Source organism: Malaclemys terrapin, chromosome 13 (assembly GCF_027887155.1).
Source record: "Malaclemys terrapin pileata isolate rMalTer1 chromosome 13, rMalTer1.hap1, whole genome shotgun sequence".
Lineage (NCBI taxonomy): Eukaryota > Metazoa > Chordata > Testudines > Emydidae > Malaclemys > Malaclemys terrapin.
In genome coordinates, this window is record NC_071517.1 from 25,921,547 (window position 1) to 25,937,174 (window position 15,628).

General features: G+C 41.4%; 1 protein-coding gene across 7 annotated transcripts in view; it reads right to left on the bottom strand.

The window, feature by feature from the left end:
* Window positions 1-15,628, bottom strand: part of MAP2K4 (mitogen-activated protein kinase kinase 4) — a 168,962-nt gene that overhangs the window by 124,238 nt on the left and 29,096 nt on the right. For 4 of the 7 annotated variants that reach the window (XM_054047060.1, XM_054047061.1, XM_054047058.1 and 1 more), the window contains exon 2: window positions 12,551-12,583. The exons of the other annotated variants lie outside the window; for them this stretch is intronic. In XM_054047060.1, the coding sequence (XP_053903035.1) occupies window positions 12,551-12,583 (33 nt within the window). The remainder of the gene's footprint in view (window positions 1-12,550; window positions 12,584-15,628) is intronic. 7 annotated transcript variants of the gene reach the window in all.

Consider the following 15,628-nt stretch of genomic DNA (forward strand, 5'->3'; position numbering starts at 1 on the left):
CCTATTAGGAGCATCTGCTGAGAATATCAGCTGTGGTGTTCTGAATACCCGGGAGGTACACAGCTGAAATTTGCATCTGATGAGCTATATACCAGTTCCATAGTTTCAGCACACAGGCAGGGGGATCTTGCTCCTCCCTGCTTGTTGATACAGAACGTGCAGGATGTGTTGTCTGTCATGACCCTGACTGATTTCCCCTGATGGGGGCAAGAAATGAAAGCAGGGACAGCTGACTGCCCTGAATTCCAACAGACTGATGAAGAGACTGGTTTCTGGAGGAGTCCATCTGCCTTGAGTCATGAGGGCACTGAAGTGAGCTCCCCATTCCAATAGTGATAAATCTGTTCTCATAGGTACTGATGGAGTAGGATGACAGATGGGAAGACCTGCACAGATGTTGAGTTGATCTTTCCTCCAGTCTAGGGAGTTCCTCACGTGGAGAGGAAACACCACATGCCTGTCCAGGGTGTCTCTGGCTGGACAATAGGTGGTTCTGAGCCAACCCTGGAAGCAGTGGAGGTGTAGCCTTGTTATGTTAGCAACAAGAAGAAAGTCAAGGAAAGTGTTGCTGAATGAGGGAGGCAACTTAGTGACAGGGGATGTGGAAAAAGCTAATATACTCATGCTTTTTTTGCCTCTGTCTTCACAAACAAGGTCAGCTCCCAGACTGCTGCACTGGGCAGCACAGTATGGGGAGGAGGTGACCAGCCCTCTGTGGAGAAAGAAGTGGTTCGGGACTATTTAGAAAAACTGGACGAGCACAAGTCCATGGGGCCGGATGCACTGCATTCGAGGGTGCTAAAGGAGTTGGCCAATGGCTCTGAATCACATCCGCCATTATCTTTGAAAGCTCATGGTGATCAGGGGAGGTCCTGGATGACTGGAAAAAGGCTAATGTAGTACCCGTCTTTAAAAAAGGGAAGGAGGAGGATCCGGGGAACTACATGCCAGTCAGCCTCACCTCAGTCCCTGGAAAAATCATGGAGCAGGTCCTCAAGAAATCAATTCTGATGAACTTAGAGGAGAGGAAAGTGATCAGGAACAGTCAGCATGGATTCACCAAGGGCAAGTCATGCCTGACTAACCTAATTGCCTTCTATGAGGAGATAACTGGGTCTGTGGATGAGGGGAAAGCAGTGGATGTGTTATTCCTTGACTTTAGCAAAGCTTTTGATATGGTCTCCCACAGTATTCTTGCCGGCAAGTTAAAGAAGTATGGGCTGGATGAATGGACTATAAGGTGGATAGAAAGCTGGCTAGATCATCGGACTCAACAGGTAGTGATCAATGGCTCCAGGTCTAGTTGGCAGCCGGTTTCAAGCGGAGTGCCCCCAGGGTCGGTCCTGGGGCCGGTTTTGTTCAATATCTTCATTAATGATCTGGAGAATGGCGTGGACTGCACTCTCAGCAAGTTTGCAGATGACACTAAACCAGGAGGAGTGGTAGATACGCTGGAGGATAGGGATAGGATACAGAGGGACCTAAACAAATTAGAGGATTGGGCCAAAAGAAACCTGATGAGGTTCAACAAGGACAAGTGCAGAGTCCTGCACTTAGGACGGAAAAATCCCATTCACTGTTACAACTCGGGACCAAATGGCTAGGAAGCAGTTCTGCAGAAAAGGATCTAGGGGTCACAGTGGACGAGAAGCTGGATATGAGTCAACAGTGTGCCCTAGTTGCCAAGAAGGCTAACGGCATTTGGAGCTGTATAAGTAGGGGCATTGCCAGCGGATCGAGGGACGTGATCATTCCCCTCTATTCGACATTGGTGTACTGTGTCTAGTTTTGGGACCCATACTACAAGAAGGATGTGGAAAAATTGGAAAGAGTCCAGTGGAGGGCAACAAAAATGATTAGGGGGCTGGAGCACATGACTTATGAGGAGAGGCTGAGGGAACTGGGATTGTTTAGTCTGCAGAAGAGAAGAATGAGGGGGGATTTGATAGCTGCTTTCAACTACCTGAAAGGGGAGTCCAAAGAGGATGGATCTAGACTGTTCTCAGTGGTACCAGATGACAGAACAAGGAGTAATGGTCTCAAGTTGCAGTGGGAGAGGTTTAGGTTGGATATTAGGAAAAACTCTAGTTACTATAAGGCAAGTAATCTCCATTTCTTTCTCAAGTGCAGGTCCCTATGGGTATTCACTATGGGTGACTCCCAAGCAGTACTCATTGTAGAGGAGGGTATAAGGATTTATGCTGCATCACAGATTGCAGGATCGTTGAACCAAAGGAGGCATCACAGACAAAGCGTGAACAAGGGTACAATGTCTAGTAAAGGTGACCAAAGTTCCAAGTCACCATTCCACAGATTTCTGAGAGGGGAACTCCCTGCAGGGAAGCCATCAAGGCAGCTTGTGCTCTAGTAGAGCCATGACACCCTCAGGGGCTTCCATAAACTCATAACAGAGGAGGAGGACACCCTGAAATCCATTTCAAGAGTCTTTCTGAAGAAATCACTTCTCCTTTCATTCTATCAGCGATGGAAAGGAATAGCCACAGAGACCTAAAATCTTCATCCTCTGCAAGCAGAAGGTTAAGCTCATCAGACATCCAAAAAGTGGCGCTTCTTGTCCTCCCTGTTATTGTGAGGTTTTGAATAGAAGATGGGCAAATGAACAGGTTGATTCAAGTACAAATCAGAGGGAACCTTTGGGATGAAGTCTCAGGCATACTGTATTACTTTAGAATACCGTGTAGGTCGGTCTGCCAAGAGAGCCCCAAGCTCACCCACTCTTCTAGAAGCACACCTTCGTACGGAGGTGCAAAAGAGAGCAGGAGGCCAAAGGCTCAAACAGCAGAATAATAAGTGCTACAAGTACTGTACCAAGTTCAGGTCCCAGGCAGGTGCAAGTTGTAGTACCCGTGGAAAAGGTTCTGATGATGCCTTTCAGGAACTTCATGGTTGTGGGATGGGTAATAAACAAGGAGTTTTCCACCGCATGATAGAAGGCATTGCTAAATACCAGATACATGAGCAGTGAAATGATAGATAGGCTTCAAAGTCTTCAAAGAAAGGCAGTCCAAAATAAGAGCGATCCCAGACTCTTATGGAGGTACGTTATGCTGTTGACACCAGATGGAAAACCGTTTCCTGTTGGCAACATAGCGACCTTCTTGTAGAAGGCTTCCTGCTGTTGTTGAGGATACATGATGCTCTGGCCCAAGCATGATCTTTCTAAATCCACTGACCCTTCTGCTTCAAGTTGCAATGGGAGGGGTGGGGAGCAATCAGCAAAGTCTTTTATCCTCTGATATTCTACAACAATTCACGTGGTGTTGATGGGGGTTGTTTTGTTGGGCAGAAAATAACAGCTCCTGTTGGAAACTAGTATTTCACAGTCGTTAATGCTTCTCTCCTGTGTTGTGATTAAGAGAGTCAACACTTAAAATATTGCCTTATAACATGGGCTACAGATATTATAAGTGAGCTCAATGCATGCAGCAACTTACAAGCATCCCATAAAGTCTCAACACTAAGTACATTTGTATAACTCTAATGCCTATTTTAACAATACTAACACACAGTGAGCCAGACTGGCTCCAGCTATGTATTTGTCACTTTTCAGTTGAGACTTATGGGCCTTGGCATTTGGTGGCACCTGGTCTTCTTGCATCACAGTAGGCTTTCCAGACAAATAAATCTAGTCTCTTTGTTCTTTTTCCTTTTGTGTGGGTCTGAATTGTTCTGCCTTTTTGCTCGCAACAGTGGATGGGAGGAAGGATGGGATAAAGTGAGTGTAAAAGAACTCCACAGACTCAGGAGGCACCTGATATTGTTATCTGGTGGATGTAGGTGGTTCCAAGACAGATGTCTGCCCCAAGGTTCTGGCTGAATCCATAATGACCTCATTAGCTAGGAGGGCTATCTTGCCTATTGTGGAGACTTGAAGTATATCTATCAGTTTGTGTGTCAATAGGGATTTGAAGGGTCTCAGCCATCCTTTTTAATAGGTCTTGGAAACCCTTATAGTTGTCCATTTGTGGGGCAACAGGGACTAATCAGGGTAAGAGGAGGAAACGGTCACCAGTGCAGCAGTTCACTTTTCAATGCCTGCTCTTCCATTACCGCCTCTTCTACTTGTGGCTGTACAGAAACTGGGATCTGGGAAGGGCTGGTGGGGTATCTGAATGAATGGCACAATGAAGGAGGCAGCTTGGCACAGCATGGTCTGGCTGTGCGATTGATCCCTGGAACCAAAGCTGCCCTGAGCACCCAGCAAGGCTACATTAGCATTGGTGGATAAGAGACTGGTAGCCCGGGGCGTAGGAAACCATAAACCAGGAATCTGTGGGTCCCAAAACCTTTCCTGTGAGGAGTGTCTGGATCCTCTATAAGATGTTGAGCGCAGTGGTGACAGTCCGGGTTAGTCTTGTTGCTGATGTGGGATTTCTGCTTTCCTTGATTCCAAAGGTGACTCTAAGGAGAATGCATAGTTCAGACCCATGGTTGGTGCACTGGCCCTCGGTGTGTTAAGAACCGATGGTGTTGCGCTACTAGATATAGTTGCTCACTGTTGTGATGAAGTCAACAGCAAGGGGGACTGAGGTTCTAGGTACATCTGCAGGTCCATCAGTGTCAAGTATCTCAACAGTGCCTCGCAGAATAGACAGCTGTGCAGGAACTGGGTCTTGTTAAGGTGGTGTACCAATCTCCACTACAGTGATGGTGCACTCTCCTGACCAGCTTTGTTCTGGTGCCAAAAGAAGTAAATAGTTCCAGGGTCAGTGCTGTACTGTTTCCTAAAGTTCTGTTTTTTGGAACAAGGTGCTTTCGTGCCATATGGCTGGAGCCAGCTTGAGACCAACTTCAGTGGGAACCTGTTCTGGCCCACGAAGTCTCAGAAGATGGTTGGTTTCCTCTTAAAGGAAGCTCAGGTGGTTGTACTCCCGGGACTTCTAGCTCCCTGTGTTCTGCGGAGGACAATGCTGTCATTGTTGTCATTCAAGTCGCAGCTCTTGAAGGCAAAGAGCCCACACTCCCACTCTTTGGCTCAGAAGGTTCCTGTATGTTGGGGTAGTGAGCCTTGGTTCAGAAGCAGGTCTTATTTACTTGGTCATTAGTCATTACTAGCTCAGGAGCTGATGGACTTCCAAATCACACTTTTACTGGGAACAAAGTAACTTATGGTCTGTTCAAAGTTGAGGAAGCTCCCTCACAAACATCACTTTGATATTTTTGGAGACTATACACAAGTTTAGGTCTTATTCTCTACATTTTTCTCAACCATCAAGAAACAAACAGCATTTCAATAGTGCTTCCTGCTGCTCTATAGCTGCACTGCATTTATGGAACGATCTGACAATCTACTTATAAATCAACATATCAAGATGCTCTCAATCTAGCTGGAAATAGGATACGATAGCTTTCAGTTACTGCTCTCCCTTAGAATTCATAGATGGTACTGATGGTCTTGTGGCACTGTCCTCCATTCCAAATTGGGGTATATAACTGGCTGTCACCATAACTGCAGATTTCTGTAACTATGCATCCATGCCACCGGGCTTTTTCATTCTCTTTGAAAATGATAGCCTAGTCTTTGTTCAAATGCACAAATTTCTCCAATACAAAGTTTCAAAAACAAAATGGATTGTTTCACATAGCTCTTGGGCATGGAAGAGTCAGTCATTGTGAGATGCGATTAGAGGCCTTTTGTTTGAGTCTCAAACATAGGACACTGTACAGTTTCTACAGTTAGTGCAGCTTTGAAAACAGAACTCTTAAGTTGTTAATGAGGTAAATAAAGTAAAGTGCAAGGAAAAAAGGCACCTTGAATGGAAACTAATTGGGAACAACTGGTCTTAAAGCTTATTCAAATATTTCTATTTACAACAGGAAGTTGAAGCATAAGTGTTTGTAGATAATAAAGTGCAGCTCGCAGTGTCAGGTCACTCTGCAAACCAAGACAGGAAGATGGGGATTTAATGGTTTTCCTATTATGCAAAGTTCCAGATGACAAAATCCAATGTGCTTCTGAAGATGTCTACATCAAGCACCTTGAAGGTTTTGGCTCTAGAAATATAATTGCAATCTGCAGGTAGCACTTCTGTTAAGAGCTCTGGATTCTCTTCTTCAGGGATCTAATTCAATAAGATTTACTGTTCCTCCAGCATTCACTTCTGGTCAAGAAAAAGGTGAAAGCAGCTATTAGTATTCCTGTCAAACTGCAAGATCTAGTAAGTTGATCTCACTGACTGACACAATCATTGCAGAAGAAGATCTCCAAATCTAAAACCCATGGAACACACCATTTTGTGCTCAAATATAACCAATTCCCCCAACAAAAGGTAAGCAAGGGTAGACCTTTATCCTGGTACACACAAAATTCCAACTCTAACCTCAATTTTAGGAAATTATCACCTCCTAAAGCCCTTAAAAAAACAACTGCATCAGAAGACAGCTCTTGTTCCAGTTCCCAGCTTCTTGCGTTTCCTCAATTCCTTTTAGAGCTTGCACATTGTCTAGATTGAATCCTCCACTCCTAGCCTCCTCCAATTGTCCCTAATCCCCAAACAATGTATGCTTTACAACTGAATGTAAATGACAGAGTACCAGCTGGGGATCTGACTGACTGCTGAACAGTCTCCTAAAGCAGGGGTTCTCAAACTGGGGGTCAGGACCCCTCGGGGAGGGTCATAAGGTTATTACATGGGGGGTCACGAGCTGTCAGCCTCCACCCCAAAACCCGCTCTGCCTCCGGCATTTATAATGGTGGTAAATATATAAAAAAAGGTGTTTTTAATGTGGGGGGGAGGGGGTCACACTCAGAGGCTTGCTGTGTGAAAGGGGTCACCAGTACAAAAGTTTGAGAACCACTGTCCTAAAGGCTTTTTGTAACGCCCTTGCTGTGGAACTTGAGGGTAGAAAAAGTCAGTAAGTGCTATCCAATTAATTTGCATTGGAGTTATATAAACTTTGAACAGAAGAAGAATTCAAGCTCAGATATACAAATGTTAAAACTAACAAACAGACTTAAGTTGTTATCAAAGTTTATATTTTTACTACAGGAAAGTATAACTGTTCTGTGGTGCCATCTAGACATGTTGAGAGGTGGCCATTTAGAACTACATGTGAAGGCTTTTGGAGGATGGTTCTATGGTGACTGGTAATTTATAAATACAATACAGTACATCAGATAATATGGGAAAGATGTAGTACACCTCTACCCCGATATAACGCGACTCGATATAACACGAATTCAGATATAACGCGGTAAAGCAGCGCTCCAGGGGGGCGGGGCTGCGTGCTCTGGCAGATCAAAGCAAGTTGGATATAATGCGGTTTCACCTACAATGTGGTAAGATTTTTTAGCTCCCGAGGACAGCGTTATATCAGGGTAGAGGTGTATTAAAGAAGGAACCTACAGAGTAGCAACAGTTGAAAACAGCTAGCCTAAAAAAGAATTCTTGATGATGACATTTCTAACAGCTGTGAGCAAACTCTACAGCTTCTCAACCAAGAAAAAATAAAGTTAAATGGAACACTATCTTAATTATCAAAGGAGATGTACTTCAAATCGTTTAAACAATCACCCCAGAAACAGACAAAATGCAGATAAAAATATAAAAGGTCTTTTGACCACTTTACTGGTTGTTGAAAGCAGACAATGTTTTTCATTTTGGCTTTCCACACACACATACTTATCAGCAAACAGTGGTTAATGGAAAATGTGTGTAAAAGAACCAGACTGGGGGACACAGGCCCCACCCCTTCTGATCGTTTCAACACAGCAAGAGAGCAAACAGATATCAACTTTAGGGCTTCTGAAGGTGTGTGGTTGTGCACTCAGCCTCAACTGGACCCTGCTGCTTGGTATTCAGAGGATTTTAATATTTTGGATATCATCTTTGGAGAAAAATGAAAAGGGAAATGGAAACAGACTATCTTTCTCTGGGGAAATAGCAGTGTTATGCTCAGTCTTGCTTTCAGTTACTTCCTGGAGCTGTGCCTGAATGCACAAGACAGAAGCTGCTGGCACAAGCTGCTGGGAAAGGAAAGTTGGATTTATTTTTTTTGGAGATCAGGAAGTTGCAGCTTTCCCCCTCGTCAAGTAATATTAGTAGTAAGACTGGTTAGCACAATGGTGTCTAACACACAGCTTGGCAGAAAACCACTATCTCATCTGCCTCAGTCAGCAATCTACAGTTTAAACAAAGCACCAAAGTAGGCAGAGCTGCAATTCTTAAGGGTGCAGCACACACACTGAATTTAACAAACAGATCCTGTGAAAGGATTGTGGGGAATTTAAGATCAAATATTGCCAATTTCTGTGGGTATACAACAGTAATTCAGGTGTCTGCTTCACAGATTCAAAAGGGAGAATCTGTAAACAAACTCAGATTGCACAACTTTTGCCCAGCATGGAATATCAATACCCATTTGCTTCAGCTTTCCACCCTCAAGCATGCAAAACTGAGAGAACATCTGCAAATAAACAGTCCAATTTGTGTTTCTTTGGCAGAAAAACAGATCTGAGGTATAAATTGTTGCTCATCTGCAAGGAGGCCAAGGAGAAGGGGAAGCTGAGCTGCGTGCTATTTAGGACTAACAAACTAGAATGCTGTAATACAATTGTAAATTCAATTAGCTTATCTCTTATTTAATTCTTATATTGTATTCATAAAAATATAGGGTCAGATTTTCAAAAATACTCAGAACCCAACAGCTCTTCTAATGCTCCATGGGAGCTGCTGGGTGTGGAGCACTACTGAAAAATTTGTGCACAAGCCAAATAGTCTTTGAGCAGGTTATCACAGAACAACTGAAATGTTTTCACACAATCTCAAAAGGACATGACATTTCTGCTAAATATGCACACAAAAAATTCAGCTAATACTTCTGCCAACATTCTTCTAAACCCAATTTTGATGAGAAAATACATATGGAAACTATTTTAATGATAAGTTTAAGTGAGCAAAATTGCCACCCTTTAAAAATCATCCTTTATAATGGGAAGCACTCAGTTCAGTAGTCTGCCATTTTTACTACACACTAAGCTTCTTTTCTGTTGAAAACTTGTTTTGTGATGACTAGCAAATTCTGTTGGTCAAAAAGTTCCCTTGATATTTTAACTACTCACCTACTTCACTTATTAAAATACTCACCTCACAAGCCCAAACTCCTTTCAGCACAAAATACCCCTCAGATGATGAGCAATGATTTGTCAGAAGTACGTAAACACTGCAGATATTTACCCTTTAAGTATTTCTAAGCATCTTCTCTCTGAGGGCCCACTGTGCTAACAAGTAAAACTTCTGTCTCAACAAAATACATTAGAGGTTTTCCTCCCCCATTCTCAACCTCTGAACAATTTTTTTCCCCATTCTAGCATACAGATTTCCAAGGTGGAGAGGGCTGTGTACAACAATTTATTTAGAAGTCTATAGTGTGGCAGGATTTAGACTCTTCAAACACTTCCCTCTGAAGACAGTTGAGCCTTTCATATTTTGTCACCCTATTGGAACAATTAGGAACTGAATTATGTAAGCCAATTGAATTCATTTCAGGAATGGACACTAGCAGTAAACTTAATATAAATATTTTAATTTACCTAAGATCAAAATCACTTTCAATTTTCCAAGGACTGATCAAGATCAAGGAAGCAGGTAAACCCATTTGTTGGCCTTGCTCTTTTTGCCAGGTGAGACAAACTTCCAAGGAATTTTTACATGTGAAGTTTTCAATTCAAAATTATTTTTTGCCAACATTTCCTGTATTGAAACAGGTGAGTGTGCAGGAACACAAAGGGCTACATGGATAGTTACTCATTAGTAAAATGTTCTGAATACAGATCAGTTATTTTTAATCCACTTCTATTATTTTCCACCTGCATTTAAAGATGAACTAAGGTGCTTTGATAAACGAGCAAGAGGTTTGAATTCAGCCCCTGTGAAATGCCTCTGTCTTTGCTGCTAGGTCCTGATCCTGCAAAATCTTTAAATGTGAAGGCAGATCTGCTGACTTTAATGGGGCTACTCACATGCTTAACATTATGTACATGTGTAAGTGTTTCCACAACTGGAACACTACCTTGTAAATGCAGCAACTCTAAACAACTCACAACAGACACCTCTACATCCTCCATCTCAACAATATACTAGGGAGACTGTCTCCATCATCCAAGGTGAGTGCACATCACGGCCAAGACGATTGTACTAAAATCACATTTCAACCTTCAGCTTTCAGCCAAAGTACAGACCTCAAAACATACAGTAACATGACTTTAGATAAAACTCTCATTTCTTCTGGAGTCCCCACTGGCTGACCTAGTACTGTGTTCCTGGGGTGTTTGGCATACACAGTACATAGGTCATTGACAGAAATACAGTCCAAATGATTTTTTTCCAAGCTCTTAGATGATAGATGCATTTTATCCCACTGGATTGTCAAAGATATCGCCCTCTTACTCATTGGTTTACGCTATGCTTAGCATATTCCTACCTTAGAAGCTCTCAGCTCCTTCAGGGGACACAATGACAACTTCCTTCTTTGAGGTCCTCTCATCAGTTCACTGATGGGAGATCTTTGTCTGCATGCTTGTGCTTCCTGTGAAATTTTGGAATGACCCTTACTCTGCATACAAACCATTCTGCTGGCAGAGCCCATACTTTTGTTTCATTTCATTATCAGGGACCTGTGTTCTGTTTAAGAGTTCAGCTGCTTATTCCCTTTGCAAAGCCAGACTCCTCTGACACAGCAAGACCGTGTCTAGTGGAAAAGATTATGTCCCCATGAACATTCTGGTTGCAGGTGGGGAATAAGAAGTTGGAGCAAATGGACTGAAAAAAGATCCTGGTTTTATGCAACAGTCCCTAATGGAGAAATAAATAAATAAATAGATTCAAACTCTGCAGAGGTATTTCTGGTCAGAAAGTTTTCAGTGTCCATGGTACAGAAGAGGATCTGTAAGAGGCTGACACAAGATTAAGGACAGCGTCCTGAGCAAATATTAAGGCAACCTTTCTTAAAATGTCAAGTTTGATGTCAGAACTTAGTGTGCCAGCTTTTCTCAGAAACAAATTCCCTGTGTAACAAACTCTTTCATCTGTGGTCCAGTAACACCCATTTATCACCACAGTAAACTAACTATACATTATGGGGGATTTGTTTGCTTGTTCGGTTTTTAAGAAAATATTTTTTGATCTGAGCAGCAATCAGCTAGGCATTCACTAGGAAGACCGAGTACTTGGGAGTTTTACATAAGTTTTGTGTAAAGTTTTTATTTTATAAAATGGATTTGAAAATACTGCTTTCCAGAGGAACTTTAGAATTTGCCACACTCTAGGACAAACCATATTGTTAAAGGACATGTATTGTTCTCCAGTTCAATCCCACTGGCACAGTGGTGACACAAGTTGGCCTGCTATGCACTGAACCTTTGTAAGTGTACCTCTTGTAAGTTTTCCAAACAGAAATGCAGTGGTCTGCAAATAGCAGTTAACAGAAATATAAACCCTGTCATCCCACAATGCAGGATATTCTCATTAGAGCATCTCAAAATAAATTAGTTTATATTCATTTTTCTAGCAAGCATGTACATTGGATATCAGTCTTTAAATTCCAAGACATCAATTATTGAATATTAGCAATTAACTCTAGATATCTGAATTCAGTTAAACTAAATATGCATATTCATCAAATGCAAATAAAAATTAAAAATATATATTTAAAATGCAGAATGAGATGCAGAGTGGATTTTTACTGAACTACAGAACATTTACCAAATAGAGGTGCCATCAAAACTATGTTTTGGTCTCCAATAAAACTCCACTAACTCATGACAGGCAATTGTGAAGGGTACTGTGATTTGAGTGACATAGCAATGCAAAGTATGAAAAGCCATGAGAGAAACAATAAAAAAATTAATCCTAAAGAGCTTCCATTAGTCATCAAAAATTGCTTTGCAATGATTGATTTTAGTCTCACCTTCCAAAAGTCTAGGCTCAATTGAAATAGCCAGCCAAGTTTAGGAAGTTATCTACATTACTCCCTTCCTCCCACAGAGGTGCACAGATAGTAACAATGATCCAAATCAATATCAATGTGACCAATACCTACAGAAGGAACTTTTTAGGTGCTCAGACCAAATATGTTGCACTGTTTCACTTAATTCATTTTTCTTAATATAGTTACATAAGAAGCAAAAAGTGTTCTTTAAGGAACACTTCTAGTTTAATAAAGCAGCTGCAATTCAAAAAGTCAAATCCCACCTGATTCATACACCACTGGAGTTTGGCAGTGTGTGAAACTCCAGTGAATAATAGAACTATCTGTGTACCTCTAGTTCATTATTCACTTGTTACAGACATGTAAGTGTAAAAGGCATGTAAAACTTTTACAACCAATGGCCTAATAGAAAACCATTTGCGGTTTTTTTTTTTTTGTTTTGTTTTTTTACTTTTTAAGCAATATGAAAAATGGAAGCTCAATCAATGTATAATTGCCATGGTTGGTTAGTTGGAACAACAGTGGATACATTCCCAGAACCAAGACGGATATAAAAAAATAAAAATAAAAGTAGCATAATACTATAAAATTTGTAGCTTACTTTGTGCCTTTTCACAGAAGTTTATCTGAAAGCCTAAAGCAAAAAAGATAAGTTCTAGTTCATTCACTGGAAGTCACAGAATTGCATAACTATTAAAAGTCACATGTTTCAATTATCATTATTAGAGTCTAAAAATTCTGAATAAAACTGGTTTCATGGGCAAAGTGTTATCCTGAGAAACTAACAAGTGCAGTCATCTCAATCTCCTTCATTTACATCCCATGCATTTTCAACAGCACTGTGTTGTCCAAAACGCCAAGAAAGAAATCAATCAATGGCCAGATCAGGTCAAGAGGGAATCAGCTTATGAGAGTGTTAGTTTCATTGTCATGTTAATAAAAATAAAACAGTCATAACTCCTTGGATACCTTTGCAAATCCATTCAAACAATTTTGCTAATATAAGTCTTCCGCAGTAGCAAGTCACATTCTTGATGATTAAGACATTAAGGAGGATACTGTGTCCCAATGAAGCCAAAGATGTTAATTAATTTCTGACTGAGGTAAGTGACATTTGAAAATATTTCATCAAGTCAAACAGTATTTTACTTAGCATTTCCCAACAAGCAACATTCAGTTTGTTAACATCTGTGCAACAATAGAGGACCAGGTCTGTTAAAACCTGCACTAATAAAAATATCAGACTAAATCAAATAAGTTTTCTCAGCTGAAATAAGGGAAATTAACAGTATATACTCATTCATAAGCCGAATTTTTTTAGTAAAAAAGGGAAGCACCAGAGGTTACTGCCCTGACTCCCAGCTTCTCCCCCACAAAAAATTTCCCCACCAGTTGCTGTCCCGGCCCATCAGGGTAAGCCGCTGGCGCGCCGAGTCACTTTGTTTACTTGGTTTACCTCTGTGCCTGCAGATGCTCCAGGTAAACAAACCATCTCGGCCCGCCAGCGGCTTATCTGATGGCCCGGGAGCCAATGTTTGCTGACCCCTGAATTATAGGGTCGGCTTATGAACGGGTTATAAAAATTTTCCATTTTTACTTATCCATCTGGGGGGAGGGGGTCAGCTTATAAACGAACCGGCTTATGATCGAGTATATCCGGTACATTCAATTTCTCCTTTAAGAGGCGGACAGTGCTCCTCCTGGTTTTGATTATGTAAAAGTGATTTACATGGCTAACCTACCCATCATTTGTGAGACTAAGGATTTATATTCTATTTCTGGTTTTCAAGATACTTATGCAGGCAGTTGCAGTCTTTCCTCTCCCTCCACTCTCACTCTCACCCCCACCAACTAGGCTTCAACCAGGAATAATTCTTCTAAGTCCTAGTGATCTGTTCAGTTCCTTTGGGGTATAAATGGAAAGAACTTGAGAACTGATGTTACTCCAGTTCACTCTCACTGAACAAAACATCCAACTTATGCAGTGTTCATAAAGAAAAATCTGGAAATTAAATATGTTAGGTCTATTCACATTATAAAATCATCAGCAGTACTGCCCATCTTCACTGTAGTAAACATCTGATTTGTAGCATTAATTTCTCATACCTCCAGTGTTGCCAACACACAATTTTATTGAGTCTTGCAATATTTGGCGCTTTTCTGATAGCCCCAGCTTCCAGAGCCCTGTGAGTAAGTAATAATCTCAGATTCTTTTTTTCCCTAGTCCTCATGATTGCAGAGAAAATCTGGAAAACATGAACCCTAAAAGGTTTCAAAATTTAGAAGACAAATAAAAAGGACTGAATAGTTATACTTTAAAATCTCATTATTTTGGGTGGTGGGGAGGACTGACTCGTAATTTTTGAATGCTTGGGGTTGACAATGCTGCATCACATTCCTCAGATAAGAAACCTAAATCCCTAATATAGAATGTACAGTCACGTTCATTATGCAGTAAATAAACTACTTACCCCAAAAGGTTTGTTAAACACTAAACAATCAACTGTACTACAGTGTTAAAAAGCTGAGCACATGGAATTATCAGTCCACTACTTGCAAATTAAATTTCACACTAAGTAGCTAAAATCTCCAGGATAAGCTGATGTTGTGCTTGCCCTTTATTCCAATTCTCTGAAAGATACAGTAGCAGCTAAAATTATTTTACAGGTGCAAGTTCTAAAAGAAATCATGCTAACAATACTGACACAAACTTAATAGGCTATCATTAATGTTGCAATCAGGATACACACTGTAGAAATCAAAAGAAAAAAGTCTCATGCATTCCTGGAAATTTACACATCACCTACAACGCTGTCTATAACACACTCCAGCACTCCACAGAGATTTGACTTCCATCTCCAGCAGATACTGAAAACAATACATACACCCCAACTTCATCAAACTCGCACTCGGGAAAAATTCAACAGCAACTTAGAATCATAGAAGATTAGGGTTGGAAGAGACCTCAGGGGGTCATCTAGTCCAACCCCTGCTCAAAGCAGGACCAACACCAACTAAATCATCCCAGCCAGGGTTTTTGTCAAGCGGGGCCTTAAAAACCTCTAAGGATTGAGATTCTACCACTTCCTTAGGTAACTCATTCCAGTGCTTCACCAAACTCCTAGTGAAATAGTTTTTCCTAATATCCAACCTAGATCTCCCCCACTGCAACTTGAGACCATTGCTCCTTGTTCTGTCATCTGAGAACAGCCTAGCTCCATCCTCTTTGGAATCCCCCTTCAGGTAGTTGAAGGCTGCTATCAAATCCCCCCCTCACTCTTCTTTTCTGCAGACTAAATAAGACCAGTTCCCTCAGCCTCTCCTCATAAGTCACGTGCCCCAGCCCCCATTTTTGTTGCCCTCCGCTGGACTCTGTCCAATTTGTCCACATCTTTTCTGTAGTGAGGGGCCCAAAACTGGATGCAATACTCCAGATGTGGCCTCCCCAGTGCCAAATAGAGGAAAATAATCACTTCCCGCAATCTATTGGCAATGCTCCTACTAATGCAGCCCAATATGCCGTTAGCCTTCTTGGCAACAAGGGCACACTGTTGACTCATATCCAGCTTCTCATCCACTGTAATCCCCAGGACCTTCAACAAATAAAAGGCAGAATGACCTTCCAAATGAATGGACTGTGCAACAGGCAGATGTGATGATCTATTTATATTAAAAAGCA